At 43.0% G+C, this 20,602-nt stretch overlaps 1 protein-coding gene across 5 annotated transcripts in view; it reads right to left on the reverse strand.

Moving 5' to 3' along the window:
• The window catches only part of PAPLN (papilin, proteoglycan like sulfated glycoprotein), a 62,022-nt gene that overhangs the window by 29,904 nt on the left and 11,516 nt on the right, over window positions 1-20,602 (reverse strand). For all 5 annotated transcript variants that reach the window (XR_009967054.1, XM_062630793.1, XM_062630794.1 and 2 more), the window contains exons 2-11: window positions 19,479-19,541; window positions 8,410-8,525; window positions 6,769-6,829; window positions 6,386-6,488; window positions 5,379-5,509; window positions 4,915-5,038; window positions 4,072-4,152; window positions 2,920-3,092; window positions 2,157-2,280; window positions 889-1,015 (exon numbers count right to left, since the gene is read on the reverse strand). Coding sequence is in view for 4 of the 5 variants with exons in the window: in XM_062630793.1 (XP_062486777.1) it covers window positions 889-1,015; window positions 2,157-2,280; window positions 2,920-3,092; window positions 4,072-4,152; window positions 4,915-5,038; window positions 5,379-5,509; window positions 6,386-6,488; window positions 6,769-6,829; window positions 8,410-8,525; window positions 19,479-19,541 (1,103 nt within the window). In the remaining variant the exon portion in view is untranslated. The remainder of the gene's footprint in view (window positions 1-888; window positions 1,016-2,156; window positions 2,281-2,919; window positions 3,093-4,071; window positions 4,153-4,914; window positions 5,039-5,378; window positions 5,510-6,385; window positions 6,489-6,768; window positions 6,830-8,409; window positions 8,526-19,478; window positions 19,542-20,602) is intronic.

Here is a 20,602-nt window from a genome sequence, read left to right on the forward strand (position 1 = left end):
TGCAGTGCTGTGGTTTTGACTTTCAGCCTGAGAACAACGCTGATAACACCGATGTTTTTAGTTATTGCTCAGTAATGTTTACTCTGACCAAGGACTTTCTGAGCCTCATGCTCTGCCAGGGAGGAGGGGAAGCCGGGAGGAAGCAGAGACAGGACACCTGACCCAAACTAGCCAAAGAGGTATTCCATACCACAGCACGTCATGCCCAGTATATAAACTGGGGTCAGTTACCTGGAAGGGCCAAATCACTGCTTGGGTCAGGCTGGGTATCAGTTGGGGGGTGGTAAGCCATTGTATTCTCTTCCCTTGTTATTTCCCTTATCATTATTGTTATTATTGGTGGCAGCAGCAGTGATTTGTGTTATACCTTAGTTACTGGACTGTTCTTATCTCAACCCGTGGGAGTTACATTCTTTCGATTCTCCTCCCCATCCCTCCAGGAGCAGGGGAAGGAAGAAAGTGGGGAGTGAGTGAGTGGCTGCACGGTTTTCTGTGTTGCTTGCTGGGCTTAAACCATGACAAGAACAAAACCCAGAGAATCTGCTTCTTACCTCCTATGTGGGCTAGAAGACTGTCCTCCACAATCCTACTCTGGAAAGCAAATTTAACTGGTCCATAAAATGAACATAGGATGTATTTAGCCCTTTCCTTGTGCACACAGAAAGAAAGTGTTAAGCGCTCATCACAGTGTTATCACCACCAGCCTTGTCTTGGGCTTTCTCTGATTCTATGATATTTTCTATGATTCTCTAAGAAGTGAAACAGTTCCTTAGAGAGAAGCACACTGGCGGCCAGGAGAGGTGGAAAAGTGAGAGGGTAATTCTGTTTCTTGGTTCTAAAAGCACCTCAGGAAGAAGTCAGAGTCCAGAAGAAGAAAGAAAATCTTACCGTTTTGTCTGGGGACAAGTCTGATGGCCACATGTCCGGTTATTGTCTGGTTGTGGTTTATTCCTGCACATATAGTCTGGATAAATTTCATTGTCTATGGTACAAAACACCAAGCGGGATTGGAAACCTAAAGGAGAAGCAAAAGAGTACCCTGATCAACACAGGCTACCCAGAACCAGGTTTGCAATGTGCTGGTGTGGCAAGACAAGTTTCTAAAGTAGTGCAGAATCCACACCTGCTGCAGCGAACCTGGAAAGAGAGTCCCGTGCAGATCTTGGTTTGTCACTATGTGCACAAATGATGCTTCCCCAACTCCTTTCAGGAGTCCTCTGGAAGGGCAAGAGAGCCAGAATAGTTCTGCGTACCTGAGGAGCATTTTCCTATTATTTATGGATTTATACTCACAAGGGAAGCACCATACCCAGGACTTCAACAAGAAACACTGCATGATGTGTGCAGTATATAGCAGCAGAGCTGGGAGTCTCCTGTTAGACTCAGGTCAGTCTTGAGAAGACTAGATACAGGAGAAAAACTTGCAACTCTTCATGCTTCCTACAGGATAGGAGTGCCCAGGCAAAGGCAATATCAGCACGTACAGCCACAATATGGCAAAAACTATTGAAATGGCCATTAGCATGTAAGACCAGAAGAGGCTGATAGGAACTCTATTTACAAGTCAGCTGGACAGGTTTGTTGTTTTACTGGGGTTTGTTGTTTTGGTGTTTTGATTTTGGTTTGGGGTTTGTTTGTTGTTTTGTTTGCTTGTTTGGTTGGTTTTTCTGTTTTTTTTTTGTTGTTGTTGTGTGTTTTTTTTTTGTTGTTGTTGGTGTTGGCTTTGGTTTTTTTTTGTTGTTTTGTTGTTTTTGTTGTTTGGGGGCTTTTTGTTTGTTTTTAGGTTAAAATCCATAACTTTATTAATGGAAAAGGTGATGATGGGACTCAGTTATGTAGGCCAGGTCAGTTTGGAGAGGACATCTCGAGCAGTTCAAAAAGCCTGAGAAGGACATAAAGAACTGAAGAGAAATGAACCAAACCAAAACAGATCCTAGTAACAAGTCTATGGATTAGGGCAATGAAAATAAGACAGGACGAGGCATGGGAGGCAGTACTGTTGTGACTCCATGTGTTACCTTCCCTTGACCAAATCTTATTTGCCACCTGCAGATACCTGTGCTGTCTGCCAGCAGGAGACAGACTGCTGGGAAGCAGCTGCAGAGAGCAGCACACTGTCTTCAGTGTGGCAGCCAGCCCTGATCCTGTCCCCTTACCTCCTCCGCATTCAGAGCTGCACTCACTCCAGGAACCGTAGCTCCAGCTGTAGCCCGAGGCCTGTCCTTGCACAGGCAGGTAGTACTCATACTGTACCCCTGGGTTTGGCTCCTGGCTGATGAGCTGCAAGAGCATGTGAGAAAGTCAGGGAAATAACAGCAACAGCACTTTCCCCTTCACAGCATTTCTCACACATGCCTGAGGGGTCAAGCTGACCTGCACCCCTCCCACTCCAGGAGCACTTATTCTCTAGGCTGTATTTAATCCTCGCCTTCTAGGATACTCTAGAGAGCATTATTTTTCACAGGAGGGTGCATTCCATCCTCTCAGTGTCAGGAGATCCAGCTGTGCCTGTAACAGTAAGTGTCCTTACCTGGCCTAAAGAACATAACAAGCAGTGCCCTAGAGCCTGTCCCTGCCCCAGTACCATTTGGTGCTGACTCACTCACTTCCCTTGAAGTCAGAACCCAAGGGAATAGGCAGGAAGACACCAATAAGCTTTGCCCTTCTCCTTTCTAGGCAGCAGAATCAGTGCAGAAAATACTGCTGTTTCTGTAAGAAGACCACCTTGGTCTATATCTTGGGGGCCTACAGGGTCTATATCTTGGGGGCCTACAGCTCTGTAAGACTCCTGAGGGCTCCATCATTTCTCCAGTCTCCAGTTCTATGTGGTCCACACCAATGCACTCCCACTGCACAAATCAAGGGCTGCTATGCAACCAGACAGCAAGAGTATCAGTGGGGGCAAGCACAGCTGCTTACCTCAATGATGAGGGGTTCTGTGGTGGGACCTTGTGCATGGAGGAGCTCTGGGGCCAGGTCACCCTCCGAGCCACGGTCATAGTGCATAACCGTGCTAGCCACCTGCAGAGCTCGGCTGAAGTCGATTGTCCAGTGCCCATTCAGGTAATACTCCCCTCGCACGCTCTTGACAGCTGCACAAACCCACGTGCCAGAGAAGAAAAGGCAGCAAATTAACATCCCTATAACCTGCAACTTAGCTCCAGGTGCCATGAGACAGAGCCTGCTCTAGACTTCCAGGGTACTGTCAATCCAGAGCTCTCAGCTCTGCCATTTGAACTCCAGCTCCTCACACCAGTACCGCAACCCTTTAAGAGTGGTGACCATCTAATGTGGCAGCATCTACCAACACAGCAAAAGTTCACACATCAATATAGGACCATAAGAACTCCACAGGGATGCTCCTGTTTCCGCTCGACCCTGTGTCACAGGTGTAGCAATAAGGTGACCATCATCTTACAACCATGCATCCCCTGTAAGGCTCTTGTGCCAGAAGCTGCTCCACACTCAGACAGTGGATCTTGCCAGCTTTACTGCAGACCAAACACTTTTTCTTACTGCACAGCCAAATGTCTCCAGTACATTCCAGCCCTGTTTCTGCACAGCCTATGTCATCCTCTGTCCTGTTTGCTGTTAAGATGCGGGATTCACACCACACTGCCTCGACACCTCTATCCTGTTCATCAGATATTCTGTTCAGAAAATAAAGCCTTTGGTGCTGCATCTGAGTTTTGTACAAAGGCAAACATCACGAGCCAGATTTGTCCAAAGCACTGGGCAATAGAAGAGTCAGAAAGCAGAATAGTATTTGCTTTCTTCACTGGAATTTTCTCAGCCCTGCCCAGAAAGCTAGGTGAGGACATTCCTACCTTCTTTTTGCACTCTGCAGCATGACCAGAATTTGAGACTGTACATAGAAATACCCAAAACATATCTATGTGGAAAAGAAGCCCATCCCAAACTTACGTGTGGCAGCAGTTCTTTGGATTTACAATCACCAAGGAAAAGAGCAGTACTCATGGTCAAATTTTGCTGTATCAGCTAAACTCCTTGTTTTAATGCAATGGCTGGAATCCAAATGGGCTGAAACACAAGTTCTGACATCAATCTTACCAAGGAAGTTCCTGCTGGGCTTAACCTCCTTAATTTGGATGCTTGTGGCTCCCACAGGGATTATGAAGATTTGATTGTAACCTGAAAAAGACCAGAAAGGCATTATTCAGTATCTGTGGATGCCACACAGTCACTCTTTGGTGCCAAAGATGCTCACTGTTTCACTGGTGCCTGAATAGCTGAATGAGCTTTATGATGGTGACTTGAAGCTTTTCAGCTGTCTCTTTATCAGCATTCTATTAGCTTCACCCTACAGTATCCACAGGTCAGCCCATGTGTAAAAAGTTCTAATCTCACCTCAGAAAAGTAAGCATAGGGGTCAGTGCAAAGTTCATTTTTCAGATTTTATAATCTTTGGACTTTCAGCGAGCATCCTACTGGAGCTCAAACAGAGAGAGATCTGACTGCAGCTGTAGTTGTTATCTTGACACTTTTCAAAATTGGCCAGATGAAAAAGATGCAGTCCCTTTTCTAGCCTTGCACTAATCCTGGTGGGGCTATCAAGACTGGAGAGGGAGGCAGCCTTATGAAGGCAGTATATGCTATGTTCATATGGCACATTTATAGCACCTGCTGAAGACTGACCAGGAAAGACACCAGCAGCACAGCAAGTGCTTCAATCTGTGTGGAGGCTAAGGAAGTGATTCCTAGGATAAGGCCATCAGTACATATTGTGATGCTAAGGCAGATGAAGAGCTACATGCTATACAGACATTTCAAATGAACACCTAAGCCTGCCTATGACAATCCTGCGATCAGGTGTCCCCACCAGCTTCTGTAGCAGTTGCCTTTAGGTTTACCTCTCTCCTCCTCACCTGCCCAAACCACCTAGAGCATCTGTACCTTTGGGGAGGCTGGGCACATCAAAAGTGCCCTTCACAACATAGCAAGTGCTGCCATCTCCTCCACACTGAAGGCACTTGTCCTCCTTCTTGGCAGATTCCAGCATGTTATCACAGCCAACAGCCTGCAGAGCACAGAAACATTGATATGAACAAATAGTAATGACAGAGGAAAGAAAAAATGGCCAAATGCTGGACTGATCTAATGAGGAAGCCTGGATCTAAGGAGTCTGGGAAGTCAGGATAAGGCAAGGAAGGAGTTGCCAGAGAAAGGATAGGCTTAGCATCTTCTACTTCACATTCAGAGACAGATAGATAAATGCTGTCCACATGCTCCTCAGAACCTTGGTAATTAAATGATTCTCCTTTTCTGATGCTGTTATCAAAGATCAAGTAGAACAAAAGGAAGCAACAGAAAGATCGACAGACCCAATAGTAAAGGAAGGAAACAACAATATAACTAACCTGGCAAACTCCTTCTACACAAATATCCCGCTTGCCAGGTTCACAGGTAGTCCCATCTACCACCGCTTCCTTGTGCCTGTAGTAGAAGTTTTCTCCCTTGGGGATACAGTTTAACTCACACTTACTAGGTGCTAGTAGGAGAGAAGAAAACAAACATCCTGTAGTACGGCTAATGCATCAGAGCTTGGTTTTAGATCACAGGAGCAGAAACTTAACTCATATTAAGTGGCAGATTTTGAACAAATTTCTGGGTCACAGGCTGCTGGGGCTGGAAAAATGCCCCAGTAGAGCCCCAATATATAGAGCCATTTCCTTGCTCACCTTGACTGGCCAGTGGTGGAAGGGGGATGTTAGGCCAGGTGGATATTCTGTTATATTCCTTAGCAGGACTGTTCTTAAGCTCCTTTAAAGCACAATGCTTTCAAGAATGAGAACATGTGCTGCTACAGAACACAAGGGAGTTGTTACCTTTACAGCCAACAAACAAAATCTATCTTGAAATCCCTCCTGATTTCTTAAACAACTATGACTAACAACATACCAAAGCTCAGAACGAGGACCTCTGGTTTCTACACCTGCTCTCTGAGCAGATTCCTCAAGAAAGCAGGAGCCAATAGAAAGAGATGTCATATTTCCTGAAGCACTCATTAACTATATGAATTTGATTCTCCTGTGCCATGCTAATATTCTTTCCCAATATTGAAAAATATAGCACAGCTTCTGCTTCTCTGATACTTTAAGACTTATCTGTAACCAGTTAGAGCTTTCTTAAGTTTCTGAAAGAATGGCTGTTAGAAGAGACAACTATGTAATGCTGCAATGGGAGCTGTCTCTTGGCCTGTGCATCCAGTGTCTGCAAGAGGAATGTTTTGTAGCTGGCAACAAGATTTTTCCTATGCAAGCCTCTGCCCCCCAGTAAGGGTACTACAGTCAAAAACATTACAATCACTTCAAAACATACTGTTGATAGTTAAGGATAAAATGTAACCCTTCATGTTTATCATTACCTCCATAATATGGAAGCCACTTGTATTTCTTTCCTTGGAATTCTTTCCCATCAAACTCTGCGCACTGCTCTGCCCGGAAATCCCGGGAGCCTTCCGGGCAGCTCTGTTGCAAGAGAAAATGTTCGTATTGGGTCATCATAAAAAGGAAAAAAGTTAAATGCACAACAAAAAGAGGTATTTTACTACATTGCTCCCATATAAGATCAGGGGCATAAATTCAATATGCTTTTGAAGGGTACTGTTGATGAACTGCATTCACCAGTGATGCCACAGAAAGAGAAACTAATAATGACATATTACTTATGAACAAGAGTGATGTTTGTCTGGAGAAAAGGAGCAACAGGCAAGCAAAAACAAAGAAGAGGACAAGCAGAACACTGTACCTGAATGTTGCATGACTGGTAGCTTCGAGCTGGTCCAACACAACCAGAAGAAACTTCTGCCCTGAAAGACAGAAAATCAACATGAAGCTCTCTGAAGAACAGACACACAAAAAATCATCTCATGGCAGACATTAAAAATCACCTTCACATCAAACATATCACCCTCACAGTTTCCTGAAACAGCAAAAGAACTACAATGCATTACTTTTCTATCAAAGTAAGCCAGCATCTCGTAGTGCCATTTCTGCTATGACTTGGGTTTTGGCATGAATGAGACACACACCATGAACAATTGCAATATAGCTCTTCAGGACAATGTTTCAATTAAATAATGGAAATGGAGCTTTTAGTCCAGCAAACAGCAAAGTGCCAATACCCAAACCAGAAACATGAGCAGTAGGAGGTTAGCGGCCAATATAGGATAGGTATGCACATCACCTAACATGCTGCTTACATGCAGTTTGATAGAAAGAGGTAAATGTGCCTATGGAAAGTGTAGAACACTCTCATTCCAGTCAAATTAAAATGGGTTTAAACTTAAACAGGGGAAGTTCAGGTTAGATCTAAGAAAGAAGTTCGTTACTGTAAGGGTGGTGAGGCACTGGAATGGGTTGCCCAGGGCAGTTGTGAATGCTCTGTCCCTGGTGGCGTTCAAGGCCAGCCTGGGTAGAGTCTCGGATGACATGGCTTAGTGTGTGGTGTCCCTGCCAATGGCAGGGGGGTTGGAACCAGATGATCTTAAGGTCCTTTCCAACCCTAACTCTTCTATGATTCTATGATTACTGCAGGTGAGAATTACAGAGAGCTACAGATACAGAGGAAATAGATCTGAAACGTCAACCAGTGTCTAATATCTCCCAAAAAGGAGAACAGGCCTGCAGGGATTCTGGCAGGTGTACACCGTAACAAGTAGCCTTCAAAAGAGACCTTTCTTTATTCTGGGTGGGAAGAAGCAGTGCTCTTCTGGATTCTTCTACTGAAAATCCCACTCTCATTTCTCCAAACATAAAGAGAGGCTGTTCTTTTCAGGATATTACTAAGAGTCTGGCTTCCCCCCTGCCCCCGTTTTCTTTGTTTTTATCCATAACAGGATCTCTAAGGTCCATTATTCCCAAGAGGTGCAGTCCCAGTAATCACCCTCACTGCATCTAACCCAGCTGCAAATGAGGTGGCACAGTGTTAATGCTGCTTGAGTAAACCCTACTCTTATATTTCTTCTGGGACAATTTAGTCTCCCAGGAATCATTACCCTAGGAAAATCTTGGCATAGTCGCCAGATCTTGGGAGAGAAACTTACTACTTTGGACTGTTCTTCCTCTCCCACAGGCTTGCCACACTAGACCTGATTGAACAGCTGCTGCCATGCCAATCCCCTGATTGCACAGCCTCAGATCTCACAGGAAAACCTCTGTGCTCTAGCAAAGGAGCTAAAGCAAGGATGTGTTGAAGTGAACACTGCTCAAAACAATGATAAGACTGAAGCTGAGGATCATCTCCAAGTGGACTCAGGTGACTTATTCCCCTGAATCCCCCCTGGAATCAAACACTAGGTCATTTTTGTTCTGCAGATGTACAGGTACATTATTGCAGGAGCTCAGGAAAAAACACATTTAAAGAAAACAAAGAGAAGTTAGCCCTCACCTCTGGGAGTAGCAGCCCCGTTGCCGGAAGCTGACTCCACCGCCACAGCTCCGACTGCACTTGCCCCATTCACCCCAGCTGCCCCAGACATCAATCTGCCGTTTCATCCGGTGACCCTGTAAATAAAACCCCACAGACATAGCAAACAGCGATGGCAACACAGGAAAAAAACCATGAAAATGAAGAGGAACTCCTATGCGTTCTCTTGCTGGGCTGTATTCCTCGTATGAAAAGTGGCATACTATGTCAGAAACGTCAAGCCTCAAATTTTTCAAGAGTATTGGCTTCCTGAAGCCACACAGCACATCCAGCTTTTTAATCTTCCTTAAACTGTTACTGTTTGCCTATTCATAGAATCTCAGCACTTCCGAATAACCACCTGAACAAGGATAACATCTCCCTCTCAGCAAGGCAGCAAAGGCAAGTTTAATACTTCAGGGACTATGAACACTGTCACTCCACACCAGATCAGTGGAGCCACTTACTCCCAAATCCTTGGCTCCAAGACAGATACTTAAGAGAAGTAAAGAAAGCAGTAAAGAACCCCCCGGAACACACTTTTTACTGCAACAAAATGCTATACATGGAACTTTTTTCTCCCTACCCAACTGTATCTAATGATGAGGTCAAGGTCTGCATCATCATTAGCTACAGCCTTAATTAATTTTGTGTTTAGAAAGTATGAATGCATACCAGCATTAGAAGAAATGATAGTACAGACAAGAAGTTACAAGAACCAACCAAAATAACATTGTTTCAGCAGCATGTGAAATATCATATTTTCAGGAAGAATAGGGCCTACTGCAGCTGATGAGATCCACATACAGCAGGACATGGGAGTTTAGCAGAAACAAAACAGCAATATTCTGAGAAAAAAGAATAATTGCAAGAAGCAAGAGGATTAATGTTGCCTGGGAAAAGAAGGTAAATGCAGGGGTACACAGGGAGTGATGCTTCGAAAAGACGGTTTGCTGTGCAGCTGCATCTGAAGGGCAGTTTGCGTGTATATTATACAACTGAGAAGGTAATGCATACCACTTGGGCACTTGAACATTTGGGGTAGTGAAGAGTGGGCAGGCAGAGAAACAAAAGGCAAAAAAATATTGATATGTAGTCTAATTCCCTTCCATGTGCACAGTATCCCACCAGGCCTACATAATGAAACCGTGGGTCTGGGTGCCCATACATCATCTAATTTCACACAGCTCCTTTTGACTTGCACACAGCATCCTTTGTTCCCATCCTCTATGTTTCCCAGTTTGTACTCTTGTTTCCATTCTTTCCTGTTGTCCCTCATGCATCCTCATGTAAACTATTCCCAGATTGTCACTCAGCTAGTAAATAGGTTTTCTGCTGGAGCAGAGGAACAGTCTAGAAATGGAGGATTTCACCATAGCAGTGATATTAAACCACTCAGCTCACTTTCCAAGGCCTACAGAAAAGGGACAAGCTCCTCACTTTAAAAGCATAATTTTCACTTCAGTTAACTGATAACTGCTTTTACAGAAGACAGCCAGGTCTCTCCTAGAAATAGGAGCTAGCCTAATACATTACCCAGTGAATCCAACTCAGGCAAGATGCACGAGTTAATCCTCCCTTGTAATGTAAACAAGTTTTGTAATTTTCTACACATAGTCCCTGCCTGATTGTATGCTTCCGAGTTACAGTCCTGTTTCTCTCTTTCACAGAATAATTTCCTGCTGTTGGCAGAGCAACAGTCAGATGTATTAGCTGATCATATTTATGCACTTATTACCAAATTATCCACAACTACTTAGCTGCAGAGTTATCCCAGATTCTTCTTGACTACTATCTATATTGCTCTAATGTGAAACACTTTCTTCCTAGCCCATGCTATTTAATTTGCTTCACAAAACTTTTGTGCAATTCTTTCTAATACCTCTACAACCAAAATCCTTCAGGACAAGTTTTCTGGTTCAGACAAACTCTGCTTGCCTTCACCCTGCTCAAGCAATGGCACTACCCATGTCACAGCCACTTGTACATACCTTCCCTCTGCCAAGTCAACATCTCCCTGACCCCTTGCCAAACCCTTCTCCCATTCTTCCATTCCAGGTACTGAGCTCAGTGTTTGCTTGCTTCATTCTCACTTGCCTTTCTGGGAGCAATCCCATGAACAGTGTTTCAGCTTTCAGCAAGGCATTTTATTTTCCCAAGTTTTTATTTCCATCACCTAATTCCTCCCCCTGTAATCCCCCCTGCCTTACTCTCTAAAGAATGAAACATGCTACCACTCTGTTTCTCTGCAGTCTTATTCCTCTGTATCAGCTGACTGATTTAGGATCAGTATTAGCTCACCCTGGAAACAAGGGACCTTTAAGTCAGCATAAGGAAGAAGAAAACATGTAGATAAAAATCCAAAGGAAGAGCATTTGAAAGTCAGATTACTGGAAGGCAATTAGGACAGAAAGCCCTTCCCTGACACCCACACCAACCTGATAAATATTCCAATAACCCTCCTACAGAAGCAGCATTCTTTATTCCTCCTATAGAGAGTAAATCTGCAGGGACTCTTTGTTGTAAGGCTTATGCATCTGCAGAGTGCAGGAACAATCATTTTCTCAGTATCACTCCATTTATGTATACCAGAAAAGGAGCATCAGCCAGAACAATCCTCCCAAGGCCTTATAATGCTAGAGAAACATTTTAATAGGGGCCCAACTCCCACATTCAGAAATCTGCGCAGTGTCCTCATTATTCAGAGCTGCATGCATGTGTATACGAGCAGGTACGAAGCTGCATATTTATAGTAAATAAGAAATCTATTTTTACATCAGCTGATAACAGCATGCTTTTAGGTGCTGTCAGCTAGTTTCTGTTCCAAAAGCCTCTTTCTGCTCTCTTCAGACTCTGGAATGCTTTTATGTGTTGTCAGCCAGGACAACTAAATCCTGGTCCCTCCTGGACTGCAGAACTAAAAATTTACAAATTTCATCACTGTTACCAATTCGTTTGTTTCCATCCCTCCCTCGCTTTAGCCTAACATGCATACAAGAACACAATTCCCTTATCTGCATTAGGTATATATTTTAATGTTTCAGGAAAAGACAGAAAATGCATGCAACCATCTTAGTTGACTTCTAAAAACTCCAGAAAGGACTGTCGCTTAATGCCCAACTGCTCTGTCTAGTTTTATTGCCTGCTAAGACAACAGAAATACACACATATTGATGGTGCAAGCGACCCTGGCACCACATGCTCTCAGTGCTCATTGCTCTCCCCTCTTCTTCTTCCTCCTCCCCATCCCCTGCTCCTGGAGGGATGGGAAGGAAAATGAAAAGAATGTAACTCCCAGGGGTTGAGATAAGAACAGTCCAGTAACTAAGGTATAACACAAATCACTACTGCTGCCACCAATAATAGTGATGATAAGGGAAATAACAAGGGAAGAGAATATAAAACTAAAAGGGGAAAGGGAAAAGAAAACAATAAACACATGCGATGCACAATACAATTGCTCACCACCTGTTGACCAATACCCAGCATGACCTGAGCAGTGACCTCGGCCTTCTGGGTGACTCCCCCCAGTTTCTATACTGGGCATGATGTGCTGTGGTATGGAATACCTCTTTGGCTAGTTCAGGTCAGGTGTCCTATCTCTGCTTCTTCCTGGCTTCCCATGCCCCTCCTCATTGGCAGAGCATGAGACTGAGAAGTCCTTGATCAGGGTAAGAAATACTTAGCAACAACTGAAAACACCAGTGTGTTATCAGTGCTGTTCTCAGACTAAAGTCGAAAACACAGCCCTGCACCAGCTACCGAGAAGGAGAAAAATAACTGTTACAGCCAAACCCAGGATAGGCAGTGATTTCGTTTTTATGAACACTGCATTGCTTTCATCAGTTCCTAGACAGATGCATTGCTGATATAGTTGCAGCATCTGCTGTTATCAAGCCAATTGTATTTGATAAAACCAGCAAGTAAAAAAAGCTATGCCTCTGAGTCAGTAGAGCTCCAGACTTTGTCTTCAAGGACAATTCCATTAGGCATCAGACACAAACAAAAGAATTCTGGAAAAGGATAATATATACAATGTAATATTTATTTTTGTAAATGAAACATGCACTGGAAGAAGAGTTATGAATGGGACTCAGCTCAGATAGAAAACGTTGGCAGTGCATAAAAACTTCAGAAAGGGCCCTCGAAAGACTTCTCAGCCAGTCTGATGAAACGGATAGGAAACTGTGCATGGGAAGAGGACTGTGCTCCCCAGGTGTATGCATTGCAGACATGCAGTGACCCACACAGTTCATAGAACCAAAATGTAGACTAGTAATTCAGCATGAATAATTTGCCAGTGCCTTGTTGCAACTCAAAGGCAGCTCAAATGCTAGCAAGCTATCAAAGCAAACATCAATATACTATGCAGTCCAAAGTGAGCTGTGAAGGTCTGTAGTCACAGGTCCAAACAACCTAAATGCCAGCCAGGCATTTAGGCACAGTGTTTCTCTTACTCTTTGAGCACCTTTGAGGGCCCAGAGATAGTTTGAATTACTCTGTGATTCTTTGTGGCTGCCTTTCCGGTCTGACAAGCAGCAACAAAACATCACATTACATCACTCCAACAATCGCTGCTCAAAGCATGTGATTACCAATATCCATGCCATGCCGGAGAAGTTTTGGACAAGACTAATACTTGCTTTTAGAGCATCAGGTCACATAGCTTTGGTCTATAGAGCTGCAACTGAAGTACCTTTTTGGACATGGTAAAGTTGTTTCTGTGGCTTCTTGGGCTGTGTCACACAGTTACTAGACTCCATTCAGACCTGAATCAAATCTCTTCTCCAACACTGAGAATATGGTGGGAAACACTGGAAGTTGACCACAACACACAGTACAATTGTCCGCTGAAAACAAATATTGCTGTCAATGATAAAATAAGTGATGTGGTATTACTGTTACTTTAGGCAGTCAAAAATCAGACTCTCTCTCTCTTTAACCTTTCTTAGTATTTCTGAAGTGACCCTACATCCTTTTTTAAAAGAAATATCTACTTTCTGGAGTTTCTGAAGCCAGGCTGGGATGTGAGCTTCAGGTGGGCCTGGCTCCTCAGGTCTCATTGCCAGGATGGGGAGGGCTATGCAGGGCCCCACTGCAGCACTGCTGGAGCAGGAACTGACAGCCCTGGGGGGGCTGCAATTGGGTCCTGGGCTGTGGGGAGCCCAGTCAGGGATAGAAAAGCCCAGTGGTGTCCTCAGGGCCCTGACAAAAACAACACACATTATATATATATATCCTTACACCATGTTGCTTTTCAGGTTGCGAAGCATTTACTTCTTCTTTCTATACCCAGTACTATAATGATGACCACCTATAAGGTTTCCACATAGCTAAGCCCTTAAAGACATGTGGCATTCAACACTCACACTGAATTGAAAGTGAGCTGAAAAAATTCAGTTTCTCTCACATGTTTATAATGTAGATATATGCTACTATTCCAACAGATGTATTTTCAGGATAAATCCATCTGCAACTGGCAATGCTATTAGCCAAAAATGCAACAAAAATTAGGCAAATTAATCAGAAACACATCAGCAAGGCATGTTTTTAATAATCTCATTGATCTTGGCTCAGACACAGCAGGCTTGAAAAGAGCTTTGAGGGTGAAGAATGCCAAGTACCATTTTTATGAATAATGAATAAGCAATCAAAGAACTGCATTTAAGCAAAACTAGGAAAAGCAAGAATGAAAGTGAACAAGATGGTGACAACAGGAAGTGAAATATGAAATGGTACAGAAGAGGAGAGTATTGTATTAAGACAACTGCTTCACAAAGAGTAGGAAAAAATCGCAAGGCTCCGTAAATTTTAATGGCTTGTGGTTTATACTCACTGTGTGTATCTCCTTTCATTCCCCTCTGCCACCCTAGCCATGGCTTTTTAGCACATCCACTCTAACAAACCCACTAAAATTCATCAGTTCCCCTACATCTTCATCTCCTCAAAACACTTCAGGGTCTCCCTACACCATTTAACCCTCCTCCATATTGTTCCCAACTCTTTTCCATGTTCCCTGTGTTCACATCCCCAACACTCCTCGCTCTTGTGCCTCCTCATGGGACTGTCCCATCATACACATGGCTCCTTCCACATCCCCTGCTCTCCTGTCAGCTGTGCAGGACATGGTGCACACCCACTGCAGAACCAGGCACACACTGGATTGCTGGCTAGTGTGCAGAGCAGATAATAGCTACTCTTTGGAAATGGAAAGCCTTCCAGAAAATCTGGGTGGCCTGAAGCTGGCTAGGGTATAAAAAAAGCTGTCTAAAAGGTACAGCCATTGCAGAGAAGTCAAATTAATTCTTGGAATCCTTGTGGAAGGAATTGGGGACATTCAGAAAACTCCACAAAGAGGAGGATTGTGAGAAAACTTTATGACCCCAAACTTATTTGGAAAAGTGGACAAAACACACAGTATGAAGTCATCAGAAGTTGTTTATCCAAGGGGCCTAACAGGAACTGGAGGGTGAAATGGATAAACTGTTTCATACCAGCAGACAACACACTCAGCTAAAAGCACTTTGGCATTTGATTACTGGAAAGTGGAAAATCTGACACCAGTTTGCAAAAGGATCCCAGAGGAAACCAAGGGACATATACCCACATATTGTAAAATTGATGTCTACTGATAAATTAATAGAAATTATAAATTAAGAACAGAATTAGCTGCCACCTGCATAAACACAATCTATTTGGGAAAAAGTCAACAAGGCTTTTTTGAAGGGAAATCCTTCTAAGACTGTTACAGTTCTTTGAAAGATTCACAAACATGTCAGCAAGGGCAACATGTCAGACTCAGATTGCCAAAAACCTTCCAACAAATTCCTTCACCTAAAGCTTTGAAGGAAGCTAAGCAGCTAGAATAAAAGTCCTTGCATGGCTGATGAGCAGGTGGCCCAAAGACAAAGGTAGGAGTGAAATCTCCATCCACTGCAAGAGCTGATGTTTAGCACCAGAATTCTGTAAGGAACCTTAACTGCTCAACACACTTAAAAGTTATGCCAAAACCACAGAAGTAACAAAGGCAACTGTTAAGGGCAATTCAAAGTAATACAGGACAACAGAGAATCGGAGACTATTGAAGGACAGTATAGCGTGACTTGGCACTACAATGACAGTTATGATTTTATGTAGGTAACTTAAGCGATGCACAGGAGAAAACACAAAATTATTACATATGAGCTGGTCTTTATAACTCAAGTGCAGGATCTTGGTCTTATGATAGAAATCCTGTAATGATAGAAGTCTACATGGCTTTGAGATACTAACCAAATTCAGGGAAGAGAAATAGAGATGTCTCCCCTTCAAAGGGTTCATAAACTACAAATGACTGGAGACTGGAAGCATATTGGGGAAAATTGTACTTACCTACCAAATCTCTTATAGCTTGTTCTAGACACATTTTTGTGACATAGCCAGAGATAGGACAGAGGGCAAAATGAACTGTACAGTACATTATTGCCCAGTACAATCATTCTTGTGCACTTTTTCTACCTTTTCTTCAATAGGAACATATCCTCCTCTTTCTCCCTCCTCACAGTAATTTTCACTGTTTCTGTATGACCTTAATTTAGGTCCTTCTGCACCTTCCACCCTTTCTGTCAGATCTAGTTAAGAGGTTTAGAAGTGTAGTCAATAGATTAACAGTGTTTAAACAATAACAATATTAATTTCCTTAGAAGAAATTAAACCCAGCATTTTTACCTAGAAATGCAGACCCATAGGAAGGAATATTGCCCAGACTAAATGTATTTGAGTATGATTTTCAGCCAAGCCTCAGACCAGCCTTTACTTTAAGCACACCTGAAGCACAATCTAGGTGCAAATGTAAGTACTGGACATGATCTAACTATTAGCTAATGCTTACAGATAATAAAAGATTACATAAAACTTCCCCTGATCGGCAGCTTTTCCTTGAAATAGTCTCATAATATGGGCAAATAAGGCATTTTCAATCTGGAAGGAAGGAACTCCAGGTGCAAAAATTTGCCAACATGAAATCACACTTGTAAAATAGAAATTGAGGGAGAGAGGAATCTGATGTCATGTTTACTAAACATAAAACAACCCCAAAGTGTACAACATACACACAATCATGCCAAACACATGCACAATAATAGAAGAATTATTCATGTGGAAAACTTTCAGAATTCATTTTCCCTAATCACTAGAACCACTGTTTCATCAGCAGCAGCACTAACAGACAGGAAAAACACTTCAACCAGACATTTTCCATTATTGCCACTGTTCACAGTCTTCCTAGAAGCAATGACAGGATGGCCTGAAGTTGCACTAGACTCTTCTGTCTCATATAAAAGATGGAGAGACATCTTTGTTTTCTGTTTGCATAGCCCATAAACACAACTCCTTCTAACCATCAGGCTGTAGCTTCTAGTACTATGACAGTGCAAACAGTAAAGGAGCTACAAGTAATGAGCGATCTTCTTTTCCAATTCCTTCAAAGCCTGGTGAAAAGGGACAGACACTGCAGGTGCTGTATGGTAAGGCCCTCTCCATGTTCTAGCAGGAAAGGAGTGTAGTGGGTCCCACCAAGGGTGGAGCACTGGGCAGCAAGCTCTCAGCAGCCAATGGCTTTGACAAGCAGGAATCCCTCTCTTGCTCCTTAATGGTGCCTGCAATGTCTGGCAGATAAACCAGCCACTCAGACTGCGAGCAGAGAAGATGTGGGTAATAACCTCAGCTGCTCTTAAAGTCTCAGCCCTGTCAACATTTCTGCCCTTGTTCCGATTGCTGCTTTCCCTAGCCTAACAATCAATAAAGTAAAAACGAGTTCAGTTACTCCACTCCAAAAGTAAAAGTGATGAAAAACAGTAGGCATCAATCTACACCCTTTAATTACGAGCAGACACGAATCCCTCATCTTCTCCATCCTTGTGTAAGCCCACAGTTCACAGGTTTATAGCTGTACTCCCATTAGCACTGTCAGTCTGTGTGTTTACAAGTTCATGCTTTCTTTTTTCTGGGACAGAATCTGTCCAGGTAGCAATCATTGTCTGCATTGGTGCACAGGATGGATCTAAGAGGCAAACAGCTCATTCTGGAATAAACAGTGCCTTTTCCACTGTTTTTAGTTTTACCACCACCCTCTTCTTCCTGGGGTGTACACTATTCATTACTGGAGGTGATCCAACTTTCTGTCCATGTGCTTCTAAACTGGCAGCTCATTTGATACCAAAATCAAAACAATTGCTGCTGCCTCAGCTGCAAGACTGCTCTGTAGCTTTAGCACAGTTAAAGTGACAGAGCCTCAATTTCTTAGGGATATGCTACTATACAATTAAAGGAAGTGTTTCTCATTCAGTGGGGGGACATGCAGCATGCCATCTGACAATCTCTTATACCTCTGCCACCAGGAATCACAAAAGAACACCACAGGGAAGGGACCTTTTCAGTGCTGTGTGACATGGATTAAAGTGATTTTTCAGTAAGCCTGCCATCTCAGTAAAGCCCTAAAGGAATGGAGAATGGTGTAAACCAGCAAGCAATTCTCCAACTTATTTTCCCACCCTGCAGTATTCCCTGCCTGAGCGTTTAGTCTCAACCTCTCCTTTCCTTTCTTTCACCCACCACATAAGTACAATATTTGCATGTATAGCAGCAGGGCTACCACTCCCCCTCTTCAGCAGTGAAATACAGATAGGCAGGCATTGCCTTTTCAGAACCATCCCACCTTAGGGAGTTCAGGCAGTTCCACTGCTCTTCTGGTGCATAGCCTGACCTAGCACAGACTTGCATGCCATCACTACAATCAGTCCTGCCAGCTCCAGCTCTCACAGCCTGTCTCTTGCTATAGTTCAGCCCATTTGCATTAGCATCTGGTAAGGAATGGCCCATGTGAAACCAGAACTATTACTCTATTCCCTCACAGAAGAGAATTACCACAGCAGTGTCTCAGTGCTGCTGGATCTTCCTGCTTCCTCATGGCTTGACAGATCCAACATGTCAGGGAAACAGAAATTAAGTGGTGGCCAAGCAAAACCTTCTCCTTCCATTCAGCCTTGCTTCAAGAGAAGCTACTGACTGCATGCAAGTGACAAAGTCTAATGCTAGAGAGGAATGTCAGCCTTCACAGCTGCAGGGTGTTTCAGTCATTTCCCTTCCAAAACATCACCAGGTTGGAAATAGGCAGGTGAACTGACTATAGTGTGCTCCATTTCTGGTTCTTTTGGCATACAGCACCACCTTCTATTAGGTATGAGATAGCAAGATCTCATTTAAGCATATTTCCATCTGTAACATAGGATGTCTGTGACGACTAACAAACTCTGCTTGATTTCTGGCATCTCATCCCTGCTTTTCAAAGAAGGCCTAAAAAGCATTTGCAAATGCTGAATCGGGGTACAGAAATTCATAATCATATTAGAGATTTAAAGTTTTGGAGTCATTAATTTTAATGGCATATTTATAATTCCTCACTACTTCCACAAAACACTTACTCCAGGTGATAATTACCTCTTTTTTCCTCCCCTTTCTGTTCCTTTACACCTAACACACATATTGCATCTTCCTTTGCTAACACTTCCACTCAGCAGGTCACCTTTGCCTCAGATGTCCAACTCATTAATTGAAGTTACACTCAGAAATACTGTTCTCAAGCTGCTCTGAGAAAGATCCGACTTCTCTCTCAGAAAGGAAGAGGAATCCCAGTTCCTAATAGCTGTGTTCTTTTTCAGACAGTATCGAATTAGCTTAACATAAAAGTTACCTCCCCCAGTAAAGCTAAACCATGACTTACACCACTATGACCAAAGAAAAGAGAAAATCAGATAACCAAAGATTCATTCTTCTTACTTCAAGTGATAGCTCTCCGTAGCTTTGCAGATAACACCCCTTGAGCCAAAGGCACTACCAGTATTTTGTCATTTAATTGCCACCTTAGACTTTTCATAACATACTGCAGTAGGCCTGATGACTTGAACATATTAGCTCTTTCAGGAATACTTTCTACAAAATGCTTAAGATGTTGACAACCGTTAGCACAAGTGTCTTTAATTTGTGTAACAGTGACCAGAAGAGCTTCTACTTACTGAAAATGCAGAAGGTGGCATCACTGTTAGCATGAGCAGAAGTAACAAGCTCTTCATCTCTGCCTGCGGGAACAGAAAGATTATTGATCAGAGTTGCTTGCTTCTTTGCTGCTTGTACGCAGAAAAGCTACAATACAATAGAGCAAAAGTGAAGGGAGAATAGTTTTATCACTACACTCCCTGGATAGATGAAGGCAACTGCAACAATGAAATTACCCTGCAGAGAAAGCCAGACTGTAATTACCGAGTGCAAATATTTCCCTGAACTTTCCTCTGGTATTACGAGAACACCATCCCCAGGCACAGTGGAAGCTGCATGCTGTTGCATGTCTGCCCTCCCACCCTTTTACTTATACACATGATAAAATACTTGAAGATTGCAATGACTTCAACCAACCCAAGGTAAGAAATTCCACAGTTAAAATTTATGTACCCTATATTCATTCTGTGTGACTTGGTGAAGCTTCATGTCTGTCTGTGTGTGATCTTGCTTGTTTAAAATCCTACAGTTAATCACACACAGCTGTAGCTAGATTCAAACATCAGTAGCTGTATCCCTTTTACAGAGCTAGAAAGGAGATCAGGCCACACAGACTGGTGTGGCAGCATACGGTAGGATACAATAGTTACTAAAAATCAGGGCATTATGCACATTCGGAGCCACAATACTTCATTGGTGCATTGCCTGTTGTTACTTTATCCTTCCTGAGTTGCACCAACCAAGCCCATACCAACCACCACTCACCAGCATTTACAGCTGTGGACACTTCAGCCACAAGAGACTGCCTGTTTTTCAAGACCATTTTCTCATGACCTCATGACCAGTTGATTAAGCCCAGAAAGCAGAGATGGACTAGATATTCCCAGCTTATTTAACCTAGTCTAAGATGCTTTCTAACTTGGGAAAGGAAAGAGGAAAGATGGAGAAATCTTCTGTGCATAAACGCGTCAAGTGAGAAATGTTTATATCATCAGTCATTGTATCATCTGATTTAATATTAAAACTTCTCATATAGCTCCTTAAGCCTGTGAGCTCCTTCAGCTCCTGGCCTATTAAATTCAGATAAAATATAGAATGTGTATAAAGTCATTGTTTCATGAGAATACCAAATCAGAAACAAAAT

This window comes from Pezoporus occidentalis, unplaced genomic scaffold, assembly GCF_034315485.1.
Source record: "Pezoporus occidentalis ecotype Australia unplaced genomic scaffold, CSIRO_AGI_Poc_V1 ctg36, whole genome shotgun sequence".
In the NCBI taxonomy this organism is placed as follows: Eukaryota; Metazoa; Chordata; class Aves; order Psittaciformes; family Psittacidae; genus Pezoporus; species Pezoporus occidentalis.